The following is an 18,379-nucleotide window of genomic DNA, read 5'->3' as shown; positions in this document are numbered from 1 at the left end:
AACTCTCCCATTTGGTGTTCTCCACTGAGATGATGAATGGGATGGGCACAGGCAATGTGCCTGCATTTTTTGTTTAGAGAAGCATGCAAAAAAAATGAGAGCAACAAAATTAAGGGTCCACTCCATGGATGATGACAAAGTTAAAATTTAGTACTATAGTGTGATTTGCTTGAGAACATTTGAACGTAAGGTGCTGCAAGCTGCAATTTTCAAATGCAGATGCGAAGCGCATTGCAAGTATCAACAATAGCATGACTCGGCTGTTCAATAGTGGGTAGGCAGTGTGTATTAAACTGCAATGTTTAAAAACTGCATCCGTATCAAAAACATTTGATGCATTACAATGCCTGCAGGCACAGAAAAGTGAGAAGAATGGCATGACCTGCTTGATGTTATGATCATTGGGGAGTGGCCCTGAAAACACCTGATAACACTGCCGCTATTATCGCAGTGTTGCTATGTTTTGCCCGACTTCTTGCGGCTGCGCTGTCTGGCGGCAGCAGCCGACTGCTGAGGAGCTGTGTTGTGCGCTTGGAGCTGCAGTTGCTTTTGCAGAGCCATCTGAATCTGCTGATTGTGCACATTTGCTGACCCTGCATGTAAAAAGAGTGCAACAACGACTGAAGCGCTAGCTCCCAACATTCCAAGCTGGCCAAGAAAGCAAGGTTGATGCTATTAGGTATTATAACACGAAGGGAAAAGGAACAGGTTTACACCTTCCACCAGAGTTTGGAAAGCAGAGAGAAGTTAGGTGCTGTGTGGCAACTTTTGCAGAAGAAGAAAACTGAGGCACGCCAAAACTGGAATAACAGAGGGCCAAGGCACTTTGGAGAACTGCTCCTTGAAATGATGTTGTAAAAGGTTGCACATTGAAGGGGAAAAAAATTGCTGTGGCTCAACTCGGCCGAGCCAGGTTATACGGAGTGAAAGCTCGGTTAAACATGACTAGCCGCCGAAGTTGCAAGGGCGACGATGGCACGCACAATAGATACACCTGTCTGCAAGAGTGCCACCACCGTAAGCGGTGCAGGTCCTTCGAGTTCTCAGCCCTGTAGCGATAGGAGCAGCCGCCCTTCCCCACTGTCCGCCTCTGGTTGCCTAGGTGATGAGAGCTGCCCTTTTATCTACCTACAATGAATCACTGACGAACCACAACTGGCAAGAGCAAGCAGTTGGAGCGGTGGCGGCTAGTCACGCAATGTGTCACGTGCCACATCTGGCAAGAGGGCGCAGGTGACGTGACGGTCGGAGGACTTTACTGTAAAGTGCACAGCTGTGGTGGTGGCGTGCGTGCCTCCCATTCGAGGTCATTTCCAAACCTGATTTGAGTTTCAGCTCTGCAATCCAATGACCAGTGGCCTGCAGGAGTGGACACTAAGTGGAGGAAAATGCAATTGGGGGCAGCCAAAAGTTGGAACAAGATTAGGTATAGTCCTGCAGGAAGGTTGGCCTTACTCATCTTCAGTGCTTGCAAAAAAGCCATGTCCTACTTTCAAGAAGCACTTTTTCATACAATGTTCACATCTGCCCCTGTACATGCTGCAGGTCATGACTGTTTGTGGGCCTTTTGTGTGCTTTGCTATCTGGAGCACCAGGCAGGAAGACGTGAGTTGGGTGGCGTATGCAAAGTGATGTTGAAATACACCATTATTACACTATTTACGGAGGAGAAAAAGCCCCATATATATAGCTACTGTGGCTGTTCTCAACCAGAAAAGTATACCTATGGGCAAAGACCGACTGGACAGCATTTTTAACAAGCATGGCTTTCCACACTGGCTTTGAAGTAGGTCCATCAGCAAGTAAAAGAAAATGGGGTAAATGGTACAGCGTAAGTGCAGAAAGCTGGACATTACCTTAATATTTTTGACCACCCTGGGATTCTTTAACATACACTAACATCACACAGCAAACGGACGCCACTTCGTTTCGCCTCCATCGAAATACAGCCGGTGGCGGTCAGGTTCAAACCCGAGTACTCAAGAAATCTCGAGTTTTCCACAGCTGCCAATAAACACTAGCTTATCCGTGACTCTAACATCACCACTGCTGCACAGTAACAGAACCACTTATGGAGTAACACCTGCATTCATACCTTGTAGCTTTTTTTAGCTTATCAAAGGTTCGTTTTCAATGAGAGTAACCTCTCTGTTGAAAAAACAAATGTGGACATATATTGAGATGGGTCAATGTCAATATGTCCTCTCCGACCACCTGTGACAGTAAATAAAACATTTTTACAGCGATAGGCTGATGCAGTAACTGCAAATCTGTGTCACCAGTATGCAAGAAAAATTAACTGACAGAGCAACAAAGATTACAAAGTGCATATCTGAGACTTCTTCGTTGTAGGCAGCACTGTCCCACGCTGCAGCGTGTGAAAAGACTTACGTTAATTGACGATGAGCAGATTTGGGGAACAATGGCCTTTAAATCAGAAAGTTGGCCCAACGCTAATAGGAAACTACTTGACCCAGGTGGGTGAATTTCAGTGGCGCTTTTGATGCAACTTTTCCAAATTTTGACCGAGTGTTCAAAACTACCTCTCGCAGGAAATTCTGAAAGGTGTGCTCCTTGCAGTTAGTATAGAAGGCACAGTGCTCGAAAGAGTAACACGGGCTGTTCCTCACAAATCGTTTAATGCCCACAAAAGGCACACTTAAAAAGGGATTAAGCGAGCTGTGCTATCACTGCCGGCAGATAGTAACCCATTTGCTGCCTGGCATCAAATTTAAAATTGAGACAATGCTGCTGACAATATGACACCTGCGGCATCAACAGTAGCACATTTACGTTCATACAGGTTTCTAGACTACCGCACAACTGCCAAGTACACAGGTGCAAATATGGAGGATCCTTGTTTTGGATTGGGACCCCCACATCTGCTGGGCAAAAGCTTGGCACCATAAAATTCATTTACCTTTTTTTTTTTCACCACAAATGGTATAGAATATGACAATAGAATCAGTATTCACAAGTTTTAGCCAGTGCCTTTCCACTAGGTAGAATAAGTGGAGCGGCATTTAATCAGTCTGCGCAGGATGCAGCAAATAATGGGTCTTTTTTTTTTTTTTTTGTACAAAGGCAGCGCAACTGTATTTTACCTCTTGTTAAAGACGCACTAAAGAGAATTTGAAGTAGTCTTTTTATCACAGGAACTTGACCTACATATTCAGAGCATTCTTATGAACTTTGAATTAATGTCCCACGTGGCCGATTTCACCAATAAACTGGATTAGACTGTCCCTCTTCCGCCTTTAATTCTATTTTCTCACCCCACCGCACGGAGTAGGAGAAGTCAACAAACGTGTTGGTTTTATGAAGACATCTAAGTCATGTCCAAAAGCACTATTATAGATTACTTTACATGGCCACCACAGAGTGATGAGGTTGAGTTTCGCAATGGTCAACCATACCAGATATCAATGCTAATATGGGGTACAAGTAAACTGCCCAGGTGTGCTTGCCAAGCCTGAATCCAAGTTGCAGGCAAAGGCCAGCGACATGTTACAAGTTATGACAGGGCATCGCACGCCACTGTAACCACTCGGTTTCGATGCTTCCACTTGTCACAAGTCCATCTGCGTGAATTACAAGTACTTGCAAAAGTTCTAAAGCACAACGTTTCGGTTTCGGCCTAAGTCAAAACCGGCCTAAGTCAAACTGTGAGCGTTTGGCAAATGCAGACAGCGTGCAGATCTCGAGCTCTCAATGGAAAAAACTCGCTGCGGCAAACATTATCGGCACATCAATTCTGAGACACATCGGCAAGCCACTACAGCTCCTAAGGCAAAGCCTCTGTATGCCGCATCACAAAAGGAGATTCAACCCATTGTCCATTTTCAGTAACGCTGTTGAGTTCTGCCAGCAGTGCATAAAGGTGCTCATAGCAGCAGCCTTTGCTGACTGTCACCTTCAGGCGCTGCTTTCGCTGCACTTGCAGTGTCCGCTGGCCTGTTGATGTGCTTGGCTCAAGGATCACACCCAAAGTACCCAGCGTACTTCGGGAAATGCCATCACATTTAAAAAATGAAGCAAAAAAATTAAGAAAGGAAAAGGGGTTCAACGCTGCTGAACCCAATGTGGAGCGAAAGCATTAGCTGTGAGTGACCGAGCATTGCATCAAACCCAACCAGCACTGTATTCTTTTTCTTCGTCTTCATTTTCTTCCTCTTGTTCGTTGTCTTCCACGGTGCCATGCCAACAGCTTGAAAACCTAGCGCAGTGCAGCTTTAACTACAAAAGAAAGAGGTGCAAAGCACCCCAGCCCACCTGTGACAGCACTGTTGACGACAGTGGATGCGGCTGGGGCGGGCATCTGCCGAGGCAATGCCCCGATCAGTGGCAGTGTTTGTTGGCCTCCAGGTACCTGTAAGGGCAGCATGCGATTCATGCCAGCTCTAGCCTCCTTGCCGCAACCAGCCTTCGAGAAATGGGATCGTAAGGCCATTCATTTCTGCATTAAACTGCAATGGGACTCTAGGATATGATGGTAGAGTTTTTTTTTCTTTTCCCAAGAATTAAAGACGAGAATGCACTTCGCGTTATATTCGGAACCATGGTCCGAACATAATGTACTTTTTGCTGCTTGTTAATTTAGCTCTATCGCCAAGCTTGCAACTGAAGGGCTTTAAACCAAGGCAAGGTAAAAAAAAGCCGGAAAGTAAGACTGTCTAGCGATGGACGAAGATGCGGTGGCGGAAGCAGGCTTCACAACGTGGCTTCGGATGTGTCGGGTCTAATATCCCAGTCACACGGTCATTTTCAAAGGCGATTGAGTTGATAGCCTTCGAGATTTTCAATCGCGATCGAACTCGAAGGAGTTGTGCCGCTGCTACACGGCAAAACTCGAAGGCTATTGAAATAGTTCTGGTGTTTGGCGCCAAACTTTTATGGCGCCACTATCGTTGCTTTCGGTTTTGCTTAGAGAACTAAAATCTCTCTATAAATGCAAAATAAAATATAACTGTTACCTTTTTTTAGTAACTGCAGTTGTTTAGTTGTTATTCAATGACAAATTTTTAAATTTTTTTTTAACGCGTTGGCGTTCATACGACTGTGCTTTTCATTGTGTGTTTTTCTCGGCGGCGCATGCTACACTAGTAGAGAGAGTACATAAATAATACGCCTAAAAAAAGAGCGTTACTATTTTAAAATTATTACGGGTATTAATATTTTACTGCGTAAATTGAAGATATAAAACAATAACGCTTGTTCACGTTTTTGTATCGTAAACTCGCTGTGCACGTGTGTGCGTGACGCTCTTCGGGTCAACGCTAGCAACCTTGCGCGACGCTCGAAGGCCTTCGAGATCTCGATAGAGTTCTGGGCTGTTCCATTGACTCGATAGACTATCGACTCAATGGCCTTTGAAAACGCCCGTGTGGCAGCTTTCGAAGGCCTTCGAGTCTATAGGAAGTCAGTTCGAGGGCCTTCGAAATGCCCGTGTGACAGCGGTATAAGTGAACTTCACATTGTGTTAGATCAGATTAGTGCATGGTTAAAGTTATGATTTCACGTTACAATAGGGAGCTTATGATTGCAATAAATTTTTTCTTTTTCTTCTGGGCGCAAACAGCCCCTCCCATTATTTATGTGTAAATACAGTACTATTACCACAGTTTCACAGGGCCACGTAGAAGCAGAGTAGAATATTTTGGAGCACCTCAGGGAGCAACAAAATGAGAATTCTGGAGCTTTCGGTGGAGCATTCTAAAAATATATTTCAGAACATGTTTTTAGGGTCAAATTCCTTTAAAGGGACAGAACACTGGAATTTAGGTGTGAAATTTTTTTCGACGCAATGGAAAGATTGATGTCTAACATTCCATAGCGGTTTTGGCAGAAACGCTGTAGAAAATTTTTACCGAGCATTTTTCGATCAGTGCATGCGCCCATTTTTATGTAGTCCGATGCTGGAAACCATGAGCAGCGACCGCGATGACTGGTGGTCGACAAAAAAGACGTACCGAAAACAAACAAATTTCACTCGCCAGACAGTAATTTGACATTTTTTTTGCTTAGAGTAACGTCCTTTTCAGTTTCACACTCAAGGCTGTTATGGCACAATAACGCACGCCTCGTCGAGGAAAGTCACTATCATCACTTCATTCACGGAGTTCCAAACACTGTGGCACCATCTAGTGGCAAAACCTGAAAGCATGCCTTTTTAAATCTGAACTTTTTAAATCTGAACTCATCCGCACACCTAACTAATCTATCTGCTGCCCTTGCTTTCCTTCCCTTGGAAACTAATGTTACCCTTAGAAACCATTGGTTGTCCTCTCTTCACACTACATGTGCTGCCCATGCTCATTTTTTTTTCTTTAGTTACTTCCCTCATCCACACATACCATTTTTCGTTCGATAGCTCTCTGTATTGTCCTCAACTTAAGTAGAACCCTTTTAGTTGGCCTCCATGTGTCCGCCCTATAGGTGAGTACAGGTAAGATGTAACTGTTATATACGTTCCTCTTAGCGATACCGGGAAGCTGCTAGTCGTAATGTTTGAGTATGCTCCAAATGCGCTCCGTCCCAACCTTATTCTCCTAGTTTGGTGGTCCGGATCTGTGGTTGCTAGTTGTCTTAAGTAGGCATATTCGCCTAACACAAGTGCTGTTCCTTTCCGAGGCTCTTGAACAGAAAGATGACTTTAGACAGTGCCGATGAGCGGCGCCTAGTGCGCACCACTTGAGTCGCATAATACTAAATTGTTTCTTCAAACCAACTGCGGACATAAAAAATACCCAGTCGGGTCGTATTTTAGTATAAATAAGGCTCCCTTACAGATTTAAAACACCAATAAAGGTTGTCTCTTTAAGTTGTATTTATTGCCTCAAGGTAAAAAGGGGACAAATGCATAAACAAGATGTCTGCTAATTTACCGAAGATCCCGCTTTGAAATAAGGCAGCCACCAGCAGCCTTACTGATTCAAGCAGGGCTCACCTGGAGCAGGGAGACAGGGGCGGGGCTGCGCACGGCCTGTGGGGCGGCCTTCAGTGTAGGCGCCACCAGCTGGGCTGTCAGGGTCTGAGTGCCCAGAGTGGCCACCGTGAGCGGCATTGAGAGCACACCCGACGCAGGGCTCAGCACTGTCGACACTGGGTTCATCATACCTGCACACATCATGGCACCCTTCGTTCTGTGACACCAAGTACCAAGTGCAGCAAAACCCCCTTGCCTCAGATACAGCTGATTTTCATTCATCCAGACTACTTCTATTTAATTAACTTTGAATTAACAGAACAGCGCCTTAACGTCATCCATGACTCAATACGACTTGCACAATGTATATCCACTGATACAAATGGCTTTTCTTAGCTATTTCTCTTTGCAAACATAGCTAAACACATTATCACAACATCAAAATATAATTGAAACATATTGATGAATTTTCTCAACCAGCAGTGTTAAACTGGTTCTGTAGTTGAGAGAAAAAAAGTTATCTGTAATGCACTAGTTTCCCAACAGAGTAAAAACACATTAACTGGCACCTCAAGGGATTGGATAAAGAAAGGAGAAAACTGAATTATTCAAAAGTTGAATCATCAAATGACTACAAACTACTGGAAATATATAAAACAAAAAAGCTGGCTTTGCAACATAGCAAATTTAATTCATAAAAACGTAATGATCATCTACTATACAGTTGAGTCCACTTATAACAATATTCAAGTGCCACGAAAATTTCATTGCTATAACCGATAGTTGTTATAAACGGGTTACATGAAAAAAAGCATAACTGCAAAGAGGGGTCATGGGCGGCAAGTGAGAACGTATGATGTTCTTGCTTTTGCTGCTTGTTGTGAGCATTGTGTCGGGTGCTTGGGCCCCGTCAGGCAGAGTTCATCTGCCTTTTGCCCTCTGTATCCAAGACATTGTCTGAATAAAATCAATCAATCAATCAATCAAGTGACATGCGAGCTCCGCCGAGGCATCATACTGGTGGCCCCGAAAAGGGCTTTGTAAAAAATACGAGAAGGTTGCCGCGGCCACCTCTCAGCTTGAGAAATCCCGAAGAGACGCTGGGGTGAAATCGCCACAAGCATCTCGCCACATACTTCTCACTGGCTTGCACGAGAAAACCCCATGTCCGTCAGCCTTGCTTGCCTCACGCGAACATTGCTGACATCCTTCTCCAGGGCATGCAGGTACTCCACATAGTGCTGCGGGAGGTCCCTCGTGAAAACGAAGCCCCGGAGGGACTGAATCAACTGCAGGGCCTAGGACAACGTTGAGGCAGCCTGCCCTACCGCATCATCGCAGCTGTCGTCGCCATCAATGTCGGCATCACTGTCCGATTCAAGCACGTTCGCAACAATCGCCTCATCGGTGAAAAGTTCTGGTGTTATTAATGCATCGTCCAAGTGCAGAAACTCTTCGAGTCGTGAAGCATCCTTATCGACTGCGAACCAAAGTTCTGGTATTGCTTCGTTGGTGGGAACTTTGCAGGCTTCGTCTAAGTCACTCCTGCCTCGGACAAAGCATGCTTTCCTAAAGCAGTTCTGCACCGCAGAAGTGCCTACTTTGGACCGCACACCAAAATAGACTGCATGGCTATCAGCAGATTTATTTTCAAGTCTGGTTGCTCCCTGCTTTTTTTCTGCGCGGTCATGTCTATCGACAAGACTAACTTGCTCAGGACGTGGCTACGACACATCATCTTAAAATTGGCAATTACGCCAGCATCCATGGGCTGCAAGCCTGCCGTTGTGCTCGGAGTTGAAAAAAAAAAAAATTTGTTTGAGAGCTTGGGCATGGAGTGGTGGGCACTAAAATTATCCAGGACGAGCGCCACCTTCCTCTTCGATTGCTCGATGCACTGATCAAACTCCAACAGCAACTTGCAAAAAAGTTCTCGCGTCGTCCATGCCTTGCAATTGTTACGGTAGCGTACTGGTATCCTGGCAGCACCGCGGAAGCAGCGGTGATTTTTTGACTTCTCAATGACCAATGGGGAGCTCTTGTCGCTCCCATTCATGTTGGCGCACAAAACCACAGTGAGGCGCAGCTTGCCGTTTTTGCTACCCTTGCACATGTCTCCTTTCAGTGCATGCATCTTGGAGGGCAACATCTGGAAAAACAGCCCTGTTTCATCGCCGTTGTATATGTCGGCGTCAACGTAGTTGTCCAGGATGCAGGGCAGCGTCTCCTGCAGCCACTTCTCCTTCGCCTCCACGTCAAGCGAAGCTCCCTCGCTGGTGACTGCTTTGTAGACAATGCCGTGCCTCTCTTTGAAGTGCTGTATCCAGCCCTGCCACCTGGCTGGAAGTCTACATTGTTAATCAGCAGGGCAAACTGCTTTGCCTTTGTGGCCAGAATCGGCCCTGTGATAGGCAAGTTCTGGGCACAGGCACCAAGAAACCACTCGTAGAGGGCCTCCTCCATCTTCTTATAGGCACCTTGTCAAACGCATTTGCCCCGCTGTCAAGCGAGCACTTTTCTTTGTCCAACTTCTCAGCGGAGCGGATGATCGTCGACACCATCAGTTGCGATACTGAATACTTCTTAACTTTCCTACCGTACTTTCTTACAGTCTTTGCCATCCTTCATAATGCTGCACTTCGTCTCCAAATCGATAGCCATGCGCTTTCTTTTTACGGCAACGTCATCCGATAATTAGCAGGCGGATTGGCCATCTTTCGTTTCGGCAGCGATTCAAACGAGATGGAGAAGCCATGTGGTCAGGAACGACTTCGACACAATCAACTAACATAAGCAAACAAATCCGTTGGCAGAATTGCGCAGAATGAGGGATGAGCGAGCAGATCAGCGCTGTGAGTGCGTTGGCAAGGTCCATTCATGCTTCAGTGGGTGGCACAGAGTAGAGCTATGGGCACAGCCCATTTGTGTTCGGAGGGGTAGAAGGGCAGCGGGAGAGAGGCACGCGAGGCTGGCAATTGGGAGAAGGCCGGGAAATAAGCTCTATTGTATGAGTGTTCTATTTTCTTTTTCTTTTAAAGGATTTCGCATTCCACTACCTTTTGGCACGAGCGCTCAGGAGCCAGACTTCATTATTATAACCGATAATACAGCATGGGGGCATTGTAGTAAGCGGGTCAATTTACCGTAAAAAACATACAAAAGTGGACGATGCAGCAGCTTTACACTGTTGTCACCGATATATTGTTAATACCGCATTGTTAATTCACCGCATAGCGCTCACTTGCCGTGCAGTGAAGCATCCTCAAAACGCGGCAGAGCAGTCTGAGCAGTTACTGTGTAGCACTGCGTAAAGGGTCCCATATCTTTAGCTTAAAATTTACTTTATGTAATCACATTTTCGACCTTCTGGAAGCCTGGATTAATGACGTTCCACAATACATGTTATATGAAGGCTTGGCTATTGGCAGTGGTGTGTGGCGAATTCGAATGAAGTCCGAAAAATCGAGCAATCAGTCGCAATGCTTCGGAAATTTTGGGAGCTCATATACATTAGTTGTATGAGTTATATGGAGCATGTTACAGTGCTGCAGAAAAGTCCGAATAATCAAGCATGTCCAAAACATCAGGTGTCCAAATTTTAAGTCATTGACTGTACGCACGGTTGCGTCAAAACATCTATGGTGGCACAGATAAATCTGTGCAAGGAAGGCAATTTGGGTAGTCATTGCGAGAAAACAGCAAAAGGCTAATTTTTTAGAAGGGGGTGGGGGGATGGTTCTAGTGCTGCTTTAGCTTCATTTGTCATGAATCATGAATCTGATGCACTAGACTCGCGATAATTCCAGCTCATTACAGGGTCCGTCCTGAAAGTAATCAGGCTAGTCGTGGTGTTGCGTGCATATTAGCACGATTGAGAAACTGGTTTTGGAGGATGATGGGGGAACCCTTCAGCTTCACAATGTGACGAGTTCAGCTGGTTTCGAACAGCTGAAGCGAGTGTACCCTTGTTTCATAACTGCGTCAAGGAAATTGCTGCGAATTTCGGAAGAGCAATACACGGTGAAGTTTTGTATTAAACTGGGGAGCCACTTAGCGGGGCATTCGTCCCAATCAAGGCAATGATGCGATGTCCTCATTGCGTCTGTTCTAAGGTTCTAATAGCCCTAATCGCAAAGCGACATACTCGGACAAATGTGACCTTCACTGCTACTGCAGTCACCCGTGTCTAGAACCGACCATGCATTCACCTCACAAGTAGCCATACTCACCAGAGGACACAATGACAGCAGATGGAGCCATGGTGGCCACATTGGTCGTCTGTGCTACACTCACTGCAGACTGAAGGTTCTGCACTTGCGTGTCCTGGATCTGCAAAGGAAGCATCCCCTCGATGACCTCGCCAGGACGGCACAGCTTCCACCGACAGAGCATACACAATGGAGTTCAAGCATTCGTTTTTGCTCTTATCCAGTACATTCTCTCTCCTGCAATGCCACCAGCATGTGCATAACATACATGCACGGTCCCACTCTATCAAGCAGAGTCAAGTCTCGCTAGTAATAGGATCCTCAAACAAAAAAATTGATAGGGAGAACCGTAGCACAGCGGAGGCACGAACCTGACCATGTAGGCCACCGGTTGCTCCAACAAGTACACTGGATTGTGTTACAGGAACCATGGTGAGAGAAATGGGCACAGGAATAGCGGAGGACAAATTCATACCGGTCAGAGACATCTGCAAAAGAGGCACACACATTGCACACGTGGTAGCAATGCCTGGGCGCTTGAACCAAGTTGGACTCGCTCTGGACCCAAGGATACTGTGCTCTTAATGCATCACGCACACAAGGCACTTCTGTTCGACAAGCTAAGCTTCCACTTGAATGCTGCACTGTTTCTTTTTTTCTGCATTATCACACTATTCGTTAATGCGAATTAGTCTGGAATTCCTCACGCCTATTCAAAAAAGGAGTCCTTTGTATATATATTTTTTTTGCTTTAGTGTTGCGACTCGTACTGCATACATGTGCCGTCAAGAAAAAAAATCCCACTGAAAACGAAAATTACTCAAAGAAGTGGCTACAACTGCGTTCTAATCCTGTACTCTTCTCAATATAATCAACACTATTTAAATCTTCTAAAAACTGGGAAAAAACCCTGGTGCAAAAAGTAATACACACAAAAGTGAGAGACAAGGGGACAACAGACAGGCGCTAGGGTTTTTTCCCAGTTCTTAAAAGATGTTAGACCAACTAGCCCGGCAACATGCTTTATAGAACTAATTTAAACCTTTCAGTGAAAATTACATGTTACACAACCGAATGCCTAAAGTCACAAACGCTCTGAACATGCTCCTTTCCAGGTGACCCACTTACCAAATTGTGCAGGCCTACATTCTGGGGTATGCTGATGTTGGGAAGGCTGACAACCTCGGGCGATTGTGCTACGAGTGCGTTTGAAACTGTGCTCGCCTGGTTCACTTGGTTCAGCTTGTTCGCCATGTCGTCGTAACAGACTGCACACAGGGAAGGGCAGAGCGCACACCATCAACACAGATTTGTGCACAGCGCAAAGTCTGTTAAATTCCACGTCATTTTCTGGTCGAAATGAAAAGACACAAAACTGTGCACACACTATATATATATATATATATATATATATATATATATATATATAAGGAGGCTACTCACAAAGTCACGAAATTAGGACCACCAGTTGGCACGTGTGCAGAAATGGTCAAGCAAGATATCTTATTTTTTATCACTAATCCTGCAAAAGTCGCCTTTGACCAAACATTCAAATTTTTTATTTGTCACACAAATTCAGCACGAATAAAAAGCTTGTAAGGGCCAGTGCAGATGGCACAATCAGGGACACGGAGAAGTGGCGCTGGAGAGAGGGGAAGGCTGCTTTAACCTCCCAAAGCAACACGATTACGAGAGACACCATAGTGGGAGGGTCCGGAAATTTCAACCACCAGGGGTTCTTTAGCATGCACTGACGTAGCACAATACACGGGCGCCTTGCTTTTCATCTCCATCAAAACGTGGCCGCCACAGCTAAGATTGAACCCGCATCCCTGATCAGACGTCAAGCACCCTAACCAATGAGCCCCTCATGGTGAGGTTGGCGCTTAATTAATGTCCCGAAGCGACAAAAGGGATAAGATGGATGCTGTACAGGAGTACTACTCCCGATTAATTTACACCACCTGGGCATCCTTTAACGCGTCGTAACATCGCACAGCACATTGATGTTTTTGCATTTTCTGTACGCTTGTGTTGGCTGCCGAAGCCAGGATTGATCGTCCGACTTTGGGAGGAGGAGCTAGCTGAACACCAAAACCAATGAGCCACCAATAAAAACTATGCCATACAGTTACAAAATGCATCACTTTTGCTAAAGACACTGGTCTAAACAAAAAATAATGAGAACAGAAAAGGAATGAGAGACACAATGAGTACTAGCATGAGTAGTAAAACTTGCAACCCTTACCTGTTTGAACAGTTTCAAGCCCTTGTATACTGGCTGGTTCTTTCCTGCAAAATACAGATTACTTGTAGGCATTCATAACTGAGCACAAATCGCAGCCAGGCAGACCAACGAGTACTTGCCAGAAGCTAAATGCAACGTTGTCATCAAATGTGACTGCACACAGCCCAGGCTCCATAATTTTCATCTTGCACGGTCTGTACACAGTGGGATAAGGCGTGTAAACTAATGATGCAGAACTATCGATACTATCGATAGTTGGGTCACTATCGAACTATCGATGGTAAAAAGAAACTATCGATGGTACCATCGGTAGTAATTTTTGTAGTGCTATCGGTAGAATAAAATCAACCGTGCGAACTCATTGCAGCAAAACTTGGTTCCCTGAATGCATAGTATGATGGTGGTGGCAAATATGACAGGACAATCCATTATCGCAGTCTACGCATCACCGCGATCTGCAGATGTGCAGTCGAGTTGAAAAAACATTAGCACTAGTGACATGTTTCCGGAGTGGCTGACAACAACACTCGGCGCCGCGGTTACGACTGCGCCGATAACAAAATTGCCAATCCTGCTCGCAAAGCACGGTGCAGTGCCAGCCGCGCCAGCCGCACGGTGCAAGTTTCGCCGCTCTGGTGACGTCATTTTGTTAATCTTTTTTTTCAACACATCTGTACCCTACGTGGAGTTGTTGGATAGTGTTAAGTGTCGCAATTGTGCTTGCAGCAACGACCCGAGACGCACCATTTGGCATGCCTGCTTCCGAGCCGAAATCGGCTAAAATTAACAATTTTAGCTATGAAATTTTGATTATGAAAAACTTTTATAGCCGAGATCCGTGCTCTTTGTAGCATAGCTGCTGCTTTCAAAACAGTACCAACTGCCAGTTGTGCCAGGTAAGCTTGTACAAAACGTTCAACGTCTGGACGCAGACTATGTCGATTACGGCAGTCTAATAATTGCCATCTCTTCGGACTCGTAAGAGCAGCATTGTTAAAAATCGATTCTAGTTTCTTAGTCGACATTTTAGCCTGTGTTGTTCTGGGGCGGTTCAAAATTACGAGATTCCTCAAAAATTAGTAATCAATATTCAGAATGCAGTCCGAGTAATCTTTTCGCTGGATGAGGCTGGCAGCACCCTAAAGCATGCTATTTCGACTCGGGTGAAGTAAGAAAAAAAAAACATGCTGATAGGAAAATTTTGGTATGATCAGTAGTGGTGCGTGAGAGGCTATATATTTTTCTTTTTATTTCTTTTTGGAGCATCAGTGCACCATCCATGTCCATCGATACATCGGCGGTGCGGGATAGACCTCTCTTTCTGGTTATACTTTTTCTATGTGTAAGAAATGACATGAGAAGCATACGCACGTTAATAGTCACACTGCGGTCGTCTTCCACGAGACTGCAATCGAGACCGGCAACTTTGTTGCAGCTCGCAACAAACTGCTTTCTTTGTTTATTGTTTCTATCGTATATATGAAATTCTCTACCGATGTACCAAATGCATAAAAAGCAGTTATTAGCGCTCTGGAAAATAAACAAGTGTCAGCTGCTTTTTGTTCTGTACATTTGCAATATGAATTCATATCATTGCAATAGTATGTGGGACTTGCACGCCATATGGCATCATAGAACACAGTCGCATGATGAGGCACACCTTCTCAGGGGGAACCAAAGCATCCCTGTTACATCGAATGGCATGTCTTATCAGCATCAAGTGCAACCCGAAAGGGAATGTTTTGCAGTTGAATCATCTAGACAGCAGACGGTTCCGAACGAAGCTGTGGCAGGATGTCGAATTCTGAGGTTCCTTGAGAGATGACAAGAGGAGCCCTCAACCGCAATCTCCAACGCAGAGTGAATGATTCGCCAGTACCTCGGGTTACATGCACAGGAAAAAACGAGCAACCCTTTACAATTCTCGAGGTCTTGGCAATGCTCCATAACGCCGCTCTCTGAAGTGGCTAGGAAGTGCTTGCGCGTTCCAGCAACGCCGGTACCGGCAGAACGCATATTCTCAGTGGCTGGACAGATAATTTCGAAAAGGAGGAGCAGGCTGAAGGGCAAGAAAGTTGACATGCTTGTGTTCCTTCACCAGAATGCTTAGCTGACAAACGACAACTGTTGAACTGTTCATTCATAGCGGAGAAGAAGCCATAACAAGTGTGCGGAACTGTGCTGCTTCAAATTTATATTTGCATTTTGTGATTTAAGAATAAAAACATCAAGCACCAATTTGTTGGTTGGGTTTAACAGGTTACTTTTGAGTATGAATTTATTGATGGACATAATCCGGCACTTTCATTGCGGAATTAAATTATTTATTTGTTTCGCCTAAACTTGATCATGAATTACAGGAAATGAGTACTGCTGATAGTAGGTTATTACACGAAATGAGTACTGCGGATAGTAGGTTATAGCAAATGCTTTGGCAATATCGCTGGCCAAAAACTGCATAATTATTTACAGCACTATTGATAACGTGAAATCGATAGTACTATCGACAGTACTATCGACTGCACGATTGATAGTACTATCAATTGCACTACCGATAGTTTAGCGATAGTAGTACTATCGATAATTTTTTACACTGTCGATAGTTTCAAATACCGATAGTTCTGCATCCCTAGTGTAAACCCCTGCAGTCACTTGCAGCTCTGTTGTTCGAACTCAAGGACTCTCGGACTAGTGACTGCCGTCATGAAAACTAACTTCTATAATGACACAGGATAGCAGCTTCCTTGACCACTGGCAAGCCACCTTAACACTATACAGTCGAAACCCGCGATAGCGAAATCTCGAGAATACGAAATTCTCGCCGCAACGAAATATTTCCGAGATCCCGGCAAATGCCCATAGGGGCCAATGTATTTCGTATCTCTCGGTAACGAAACATTTTTGTACCGCAATCCCACGATAACGAAATTTGCTGCAGCGTCGGTCCGCATACTGTCTCCCATATTATGAATAACAGCGTCAAAAAAGCACTCAAATTGAGCAAACTGCAATAGCGCGCTTGCGTGGCTACAGCGAGAGCATTGGCGCCTGGCAACCTTGCAGCCGGAACAACTTTAAAAACTTTAGCCACCTTGAGCCGGTGCTAGCCACCATACCGGCGCAGCGCGTGCCCTCTGTGATCGGTTCCGCGTGGTTGTTTATCTCGGAGGCTATGTTCAGGGAAGGCAGCCTCGCAGCGACACCATCAGGGTGCGACACTAGATCATCAGCGCTGCACTTTTAGGCCTGCGAGCGGTGCACATGTGTTCGTTGTGTGTGGTGGCGGTGTGTATGAGCAGCAGTCCGCACGTTTGCGTTTGAGATGTCTCCGCCAGCCAAAAAACGAAGATTTTTGTCTCTGCAAGAGAAGGCTGCCATCATTGCTCAAGCAGAAAAAGGCAGGAAAAAAATGGATATCGCCGACGAGTACGGGATTGCGTGCAGCTCACTTTCGACAATTTTGAAAAGCAAGGCAGCCATTCTCGGTGCGCTTGAGAATGGTGCTCGAGCACAGCATAAAACAGTGACGGCTGCGGTGTTCCCGGACGTTGACAAGGCAGTGTTTGCCTGGTTCTGTGAACAGCGCGCAAACAAAGTGCCTCTGTCTGGCAAACTGCTGCAACAGGCTCGGCAAACTAAGCTGACTGACTTGTCTCATTTTCGCGGCAACGAAATTCTCGCGAAAGCGAATTTTTTTGCTGTCCCCGGCGATTTCGTTATTGCGGGTTTCGACTGTACTAGGCTAACCAGCTTCTGCCATAAATGTGTAGTTGATAACTATTAAATTGTCAGCATTAAAGTGAAACCGCTAAATGTGAGCAGCACGCTCATCATATCATTTCAGCTGCTGGTGAAAAGCCCTTCCATTTGAGCTGAGCCTACCCTCTGATCAGTTCACTTATTAGTACACCAGTCAATGACAGCCACGGTTAACAAACCTGCTATCAACTGCTGTGGGCTGCTGCAGAGGTGGTGATTCGCTGGGCTCCTGTGCTTTGGAGGTTGGTGCGGTCGACGATGGTGCGCCATGCTCATCCACCCCGCAGCTGCTTTGGACATGGCTGACCACTGGCGGTTTGCCAGGTGTGAGTTGGGTGATCTTTGCAGATCTGACACCTTCCACCATAAACATCTGTCGATACTGGTTCAGATACCTGCAGGTTAGTATTTCACCAGGGATCATTTCAAACGATCGATCACTCTTCCTGTCCAGACAGTTTCCTCATACAGTATGCAATAGTTAGGTAACCCAAACTCCCTCCGGCTCCCGAGCTTTGGTTTAATCCTGTACAAATGAATAAGATAAGGCTGAAGATATATGACGCGGCTTTCCTATACTTTTATATGGGATTTCAAGGGGATATTTCGTGAGTTCGATATAACCAAAATTCGATATATCCGGGTTCGATATAGCCGGGTTCGATATAGCCGGGTTCGATATAGCCGGGTTCGACTGTATATGTAGATCGATGATGGTGTCACTGTTGCCAGTCAGCTGACCGAGGATGAAATAATAAGTGACAGGCGCTGACAACGACAATTCGTCGGAAGATGATGACTGTGAGCAGTTGCCCCAAATGCCGAAGCACACGGTGAAAGAAGCCGCAGAAACCTTGTTCGTGTTGGAAGACTTTTGTGAACAAATCTATGACGGTGCATGTGCCGCGGAGCACCTGGCAGCTGTTAGAGCTATCATAGTCGCTCAAATTCGCTCTAAAAAGCAGACGATGATAACAGATTTCTTTGCCAAATAAATGTATGTCCTGTTGTGGCAAACATTGTTTTTTGTTGTTCATTCGATATTTCAACATTCAGATAATTCGAAAATTTTTCACGGTCCCATCAGTGCCGAATTAACGAGATTTTACTGTACATTCGATCCATATCCAAAATTTTTAATACTGCGCACCCTTAATTATATGACGAGTAAGCATGGCTATGCAGTATGAGTATAAGAATATTCGAAAACTGTAGAATAATAGAAAATTTTCGAATTCA

General features: G+C 45.3%; 1 protein-coding gene across 3 annotated transcripts in view; it reads right to left on the bottom strand.

The window, feature by feature from the left end:
- Positions 1-22: 22 nt before the first annotated feature.
- The window catches only part of LOC146190549 (transcription factor SPT20 homolog), a 38,071-nt gene continuing 19,714 nt past the window's right edge, over positions 23-18,379 (bottom strand). The window contains exons 14-22 of one of the 3 annotated variants that reach the window (XM_084600948.1): positions 17,320-17,535; positions 13,501-13,575; positions 13,382-13,425; positions 12,262-12,401; positions 11,505-11,621; positions 11,155-11,254; positions 6,947-7,116; positions 4,273-4,369; positions 23-593 (exon numbers count right to left, since the gene is read on the bottom strand). In XM_084600948.1, coding sequence (XP_084457074.1) covers positions 457-593; positions 4,273-4,369; positions 6,947-7,116; positions 11,155-11,254; positions 11,505-11,621; positions 12,262-12,401; positions 13,382-13,425; positions 13,501-13,575; positions 17,320-17,535 — 1,096 coding nt within the window. In that variant the 3' untranslated portion in view covers positions 23-456. The remainder of the gene's footprint in view (positions 594-4,272; positions 4,370-6,946; positions 7,117-11,154; positions 11,255-11,504; positions 11,622-12,261; positions 12,402-13,381; positions 13,426-13,500; positions 13,576-17,319; positions 17,536-18,379) is intronic. The other 2 variants (XM_084600950.1, XM_084600949.1) reach the window with 2 other exon arrangements.

Source organism: Amblyomma maculatum, chromosome 4 (genome assembly GCF_055883805.1).
Source record: "Amblyomma maculatum isolate TAMU_Amacu chromosome 4, ASM5588380v1, whole genome shotgun sequence".
In the NCBI taxonomy this organism is placed as follows: domain Eukaryota; kingdom Metazoa; phylum Arthropoda; class Arachnida; order Ixodida; family Ixodidae; genus Amblyomma; species Amblyomma maculatum.
Note: the sequence above shows the minus strand (reverse complement) of the source record. Positions and strands in the feature narration are given on the sequence as shown.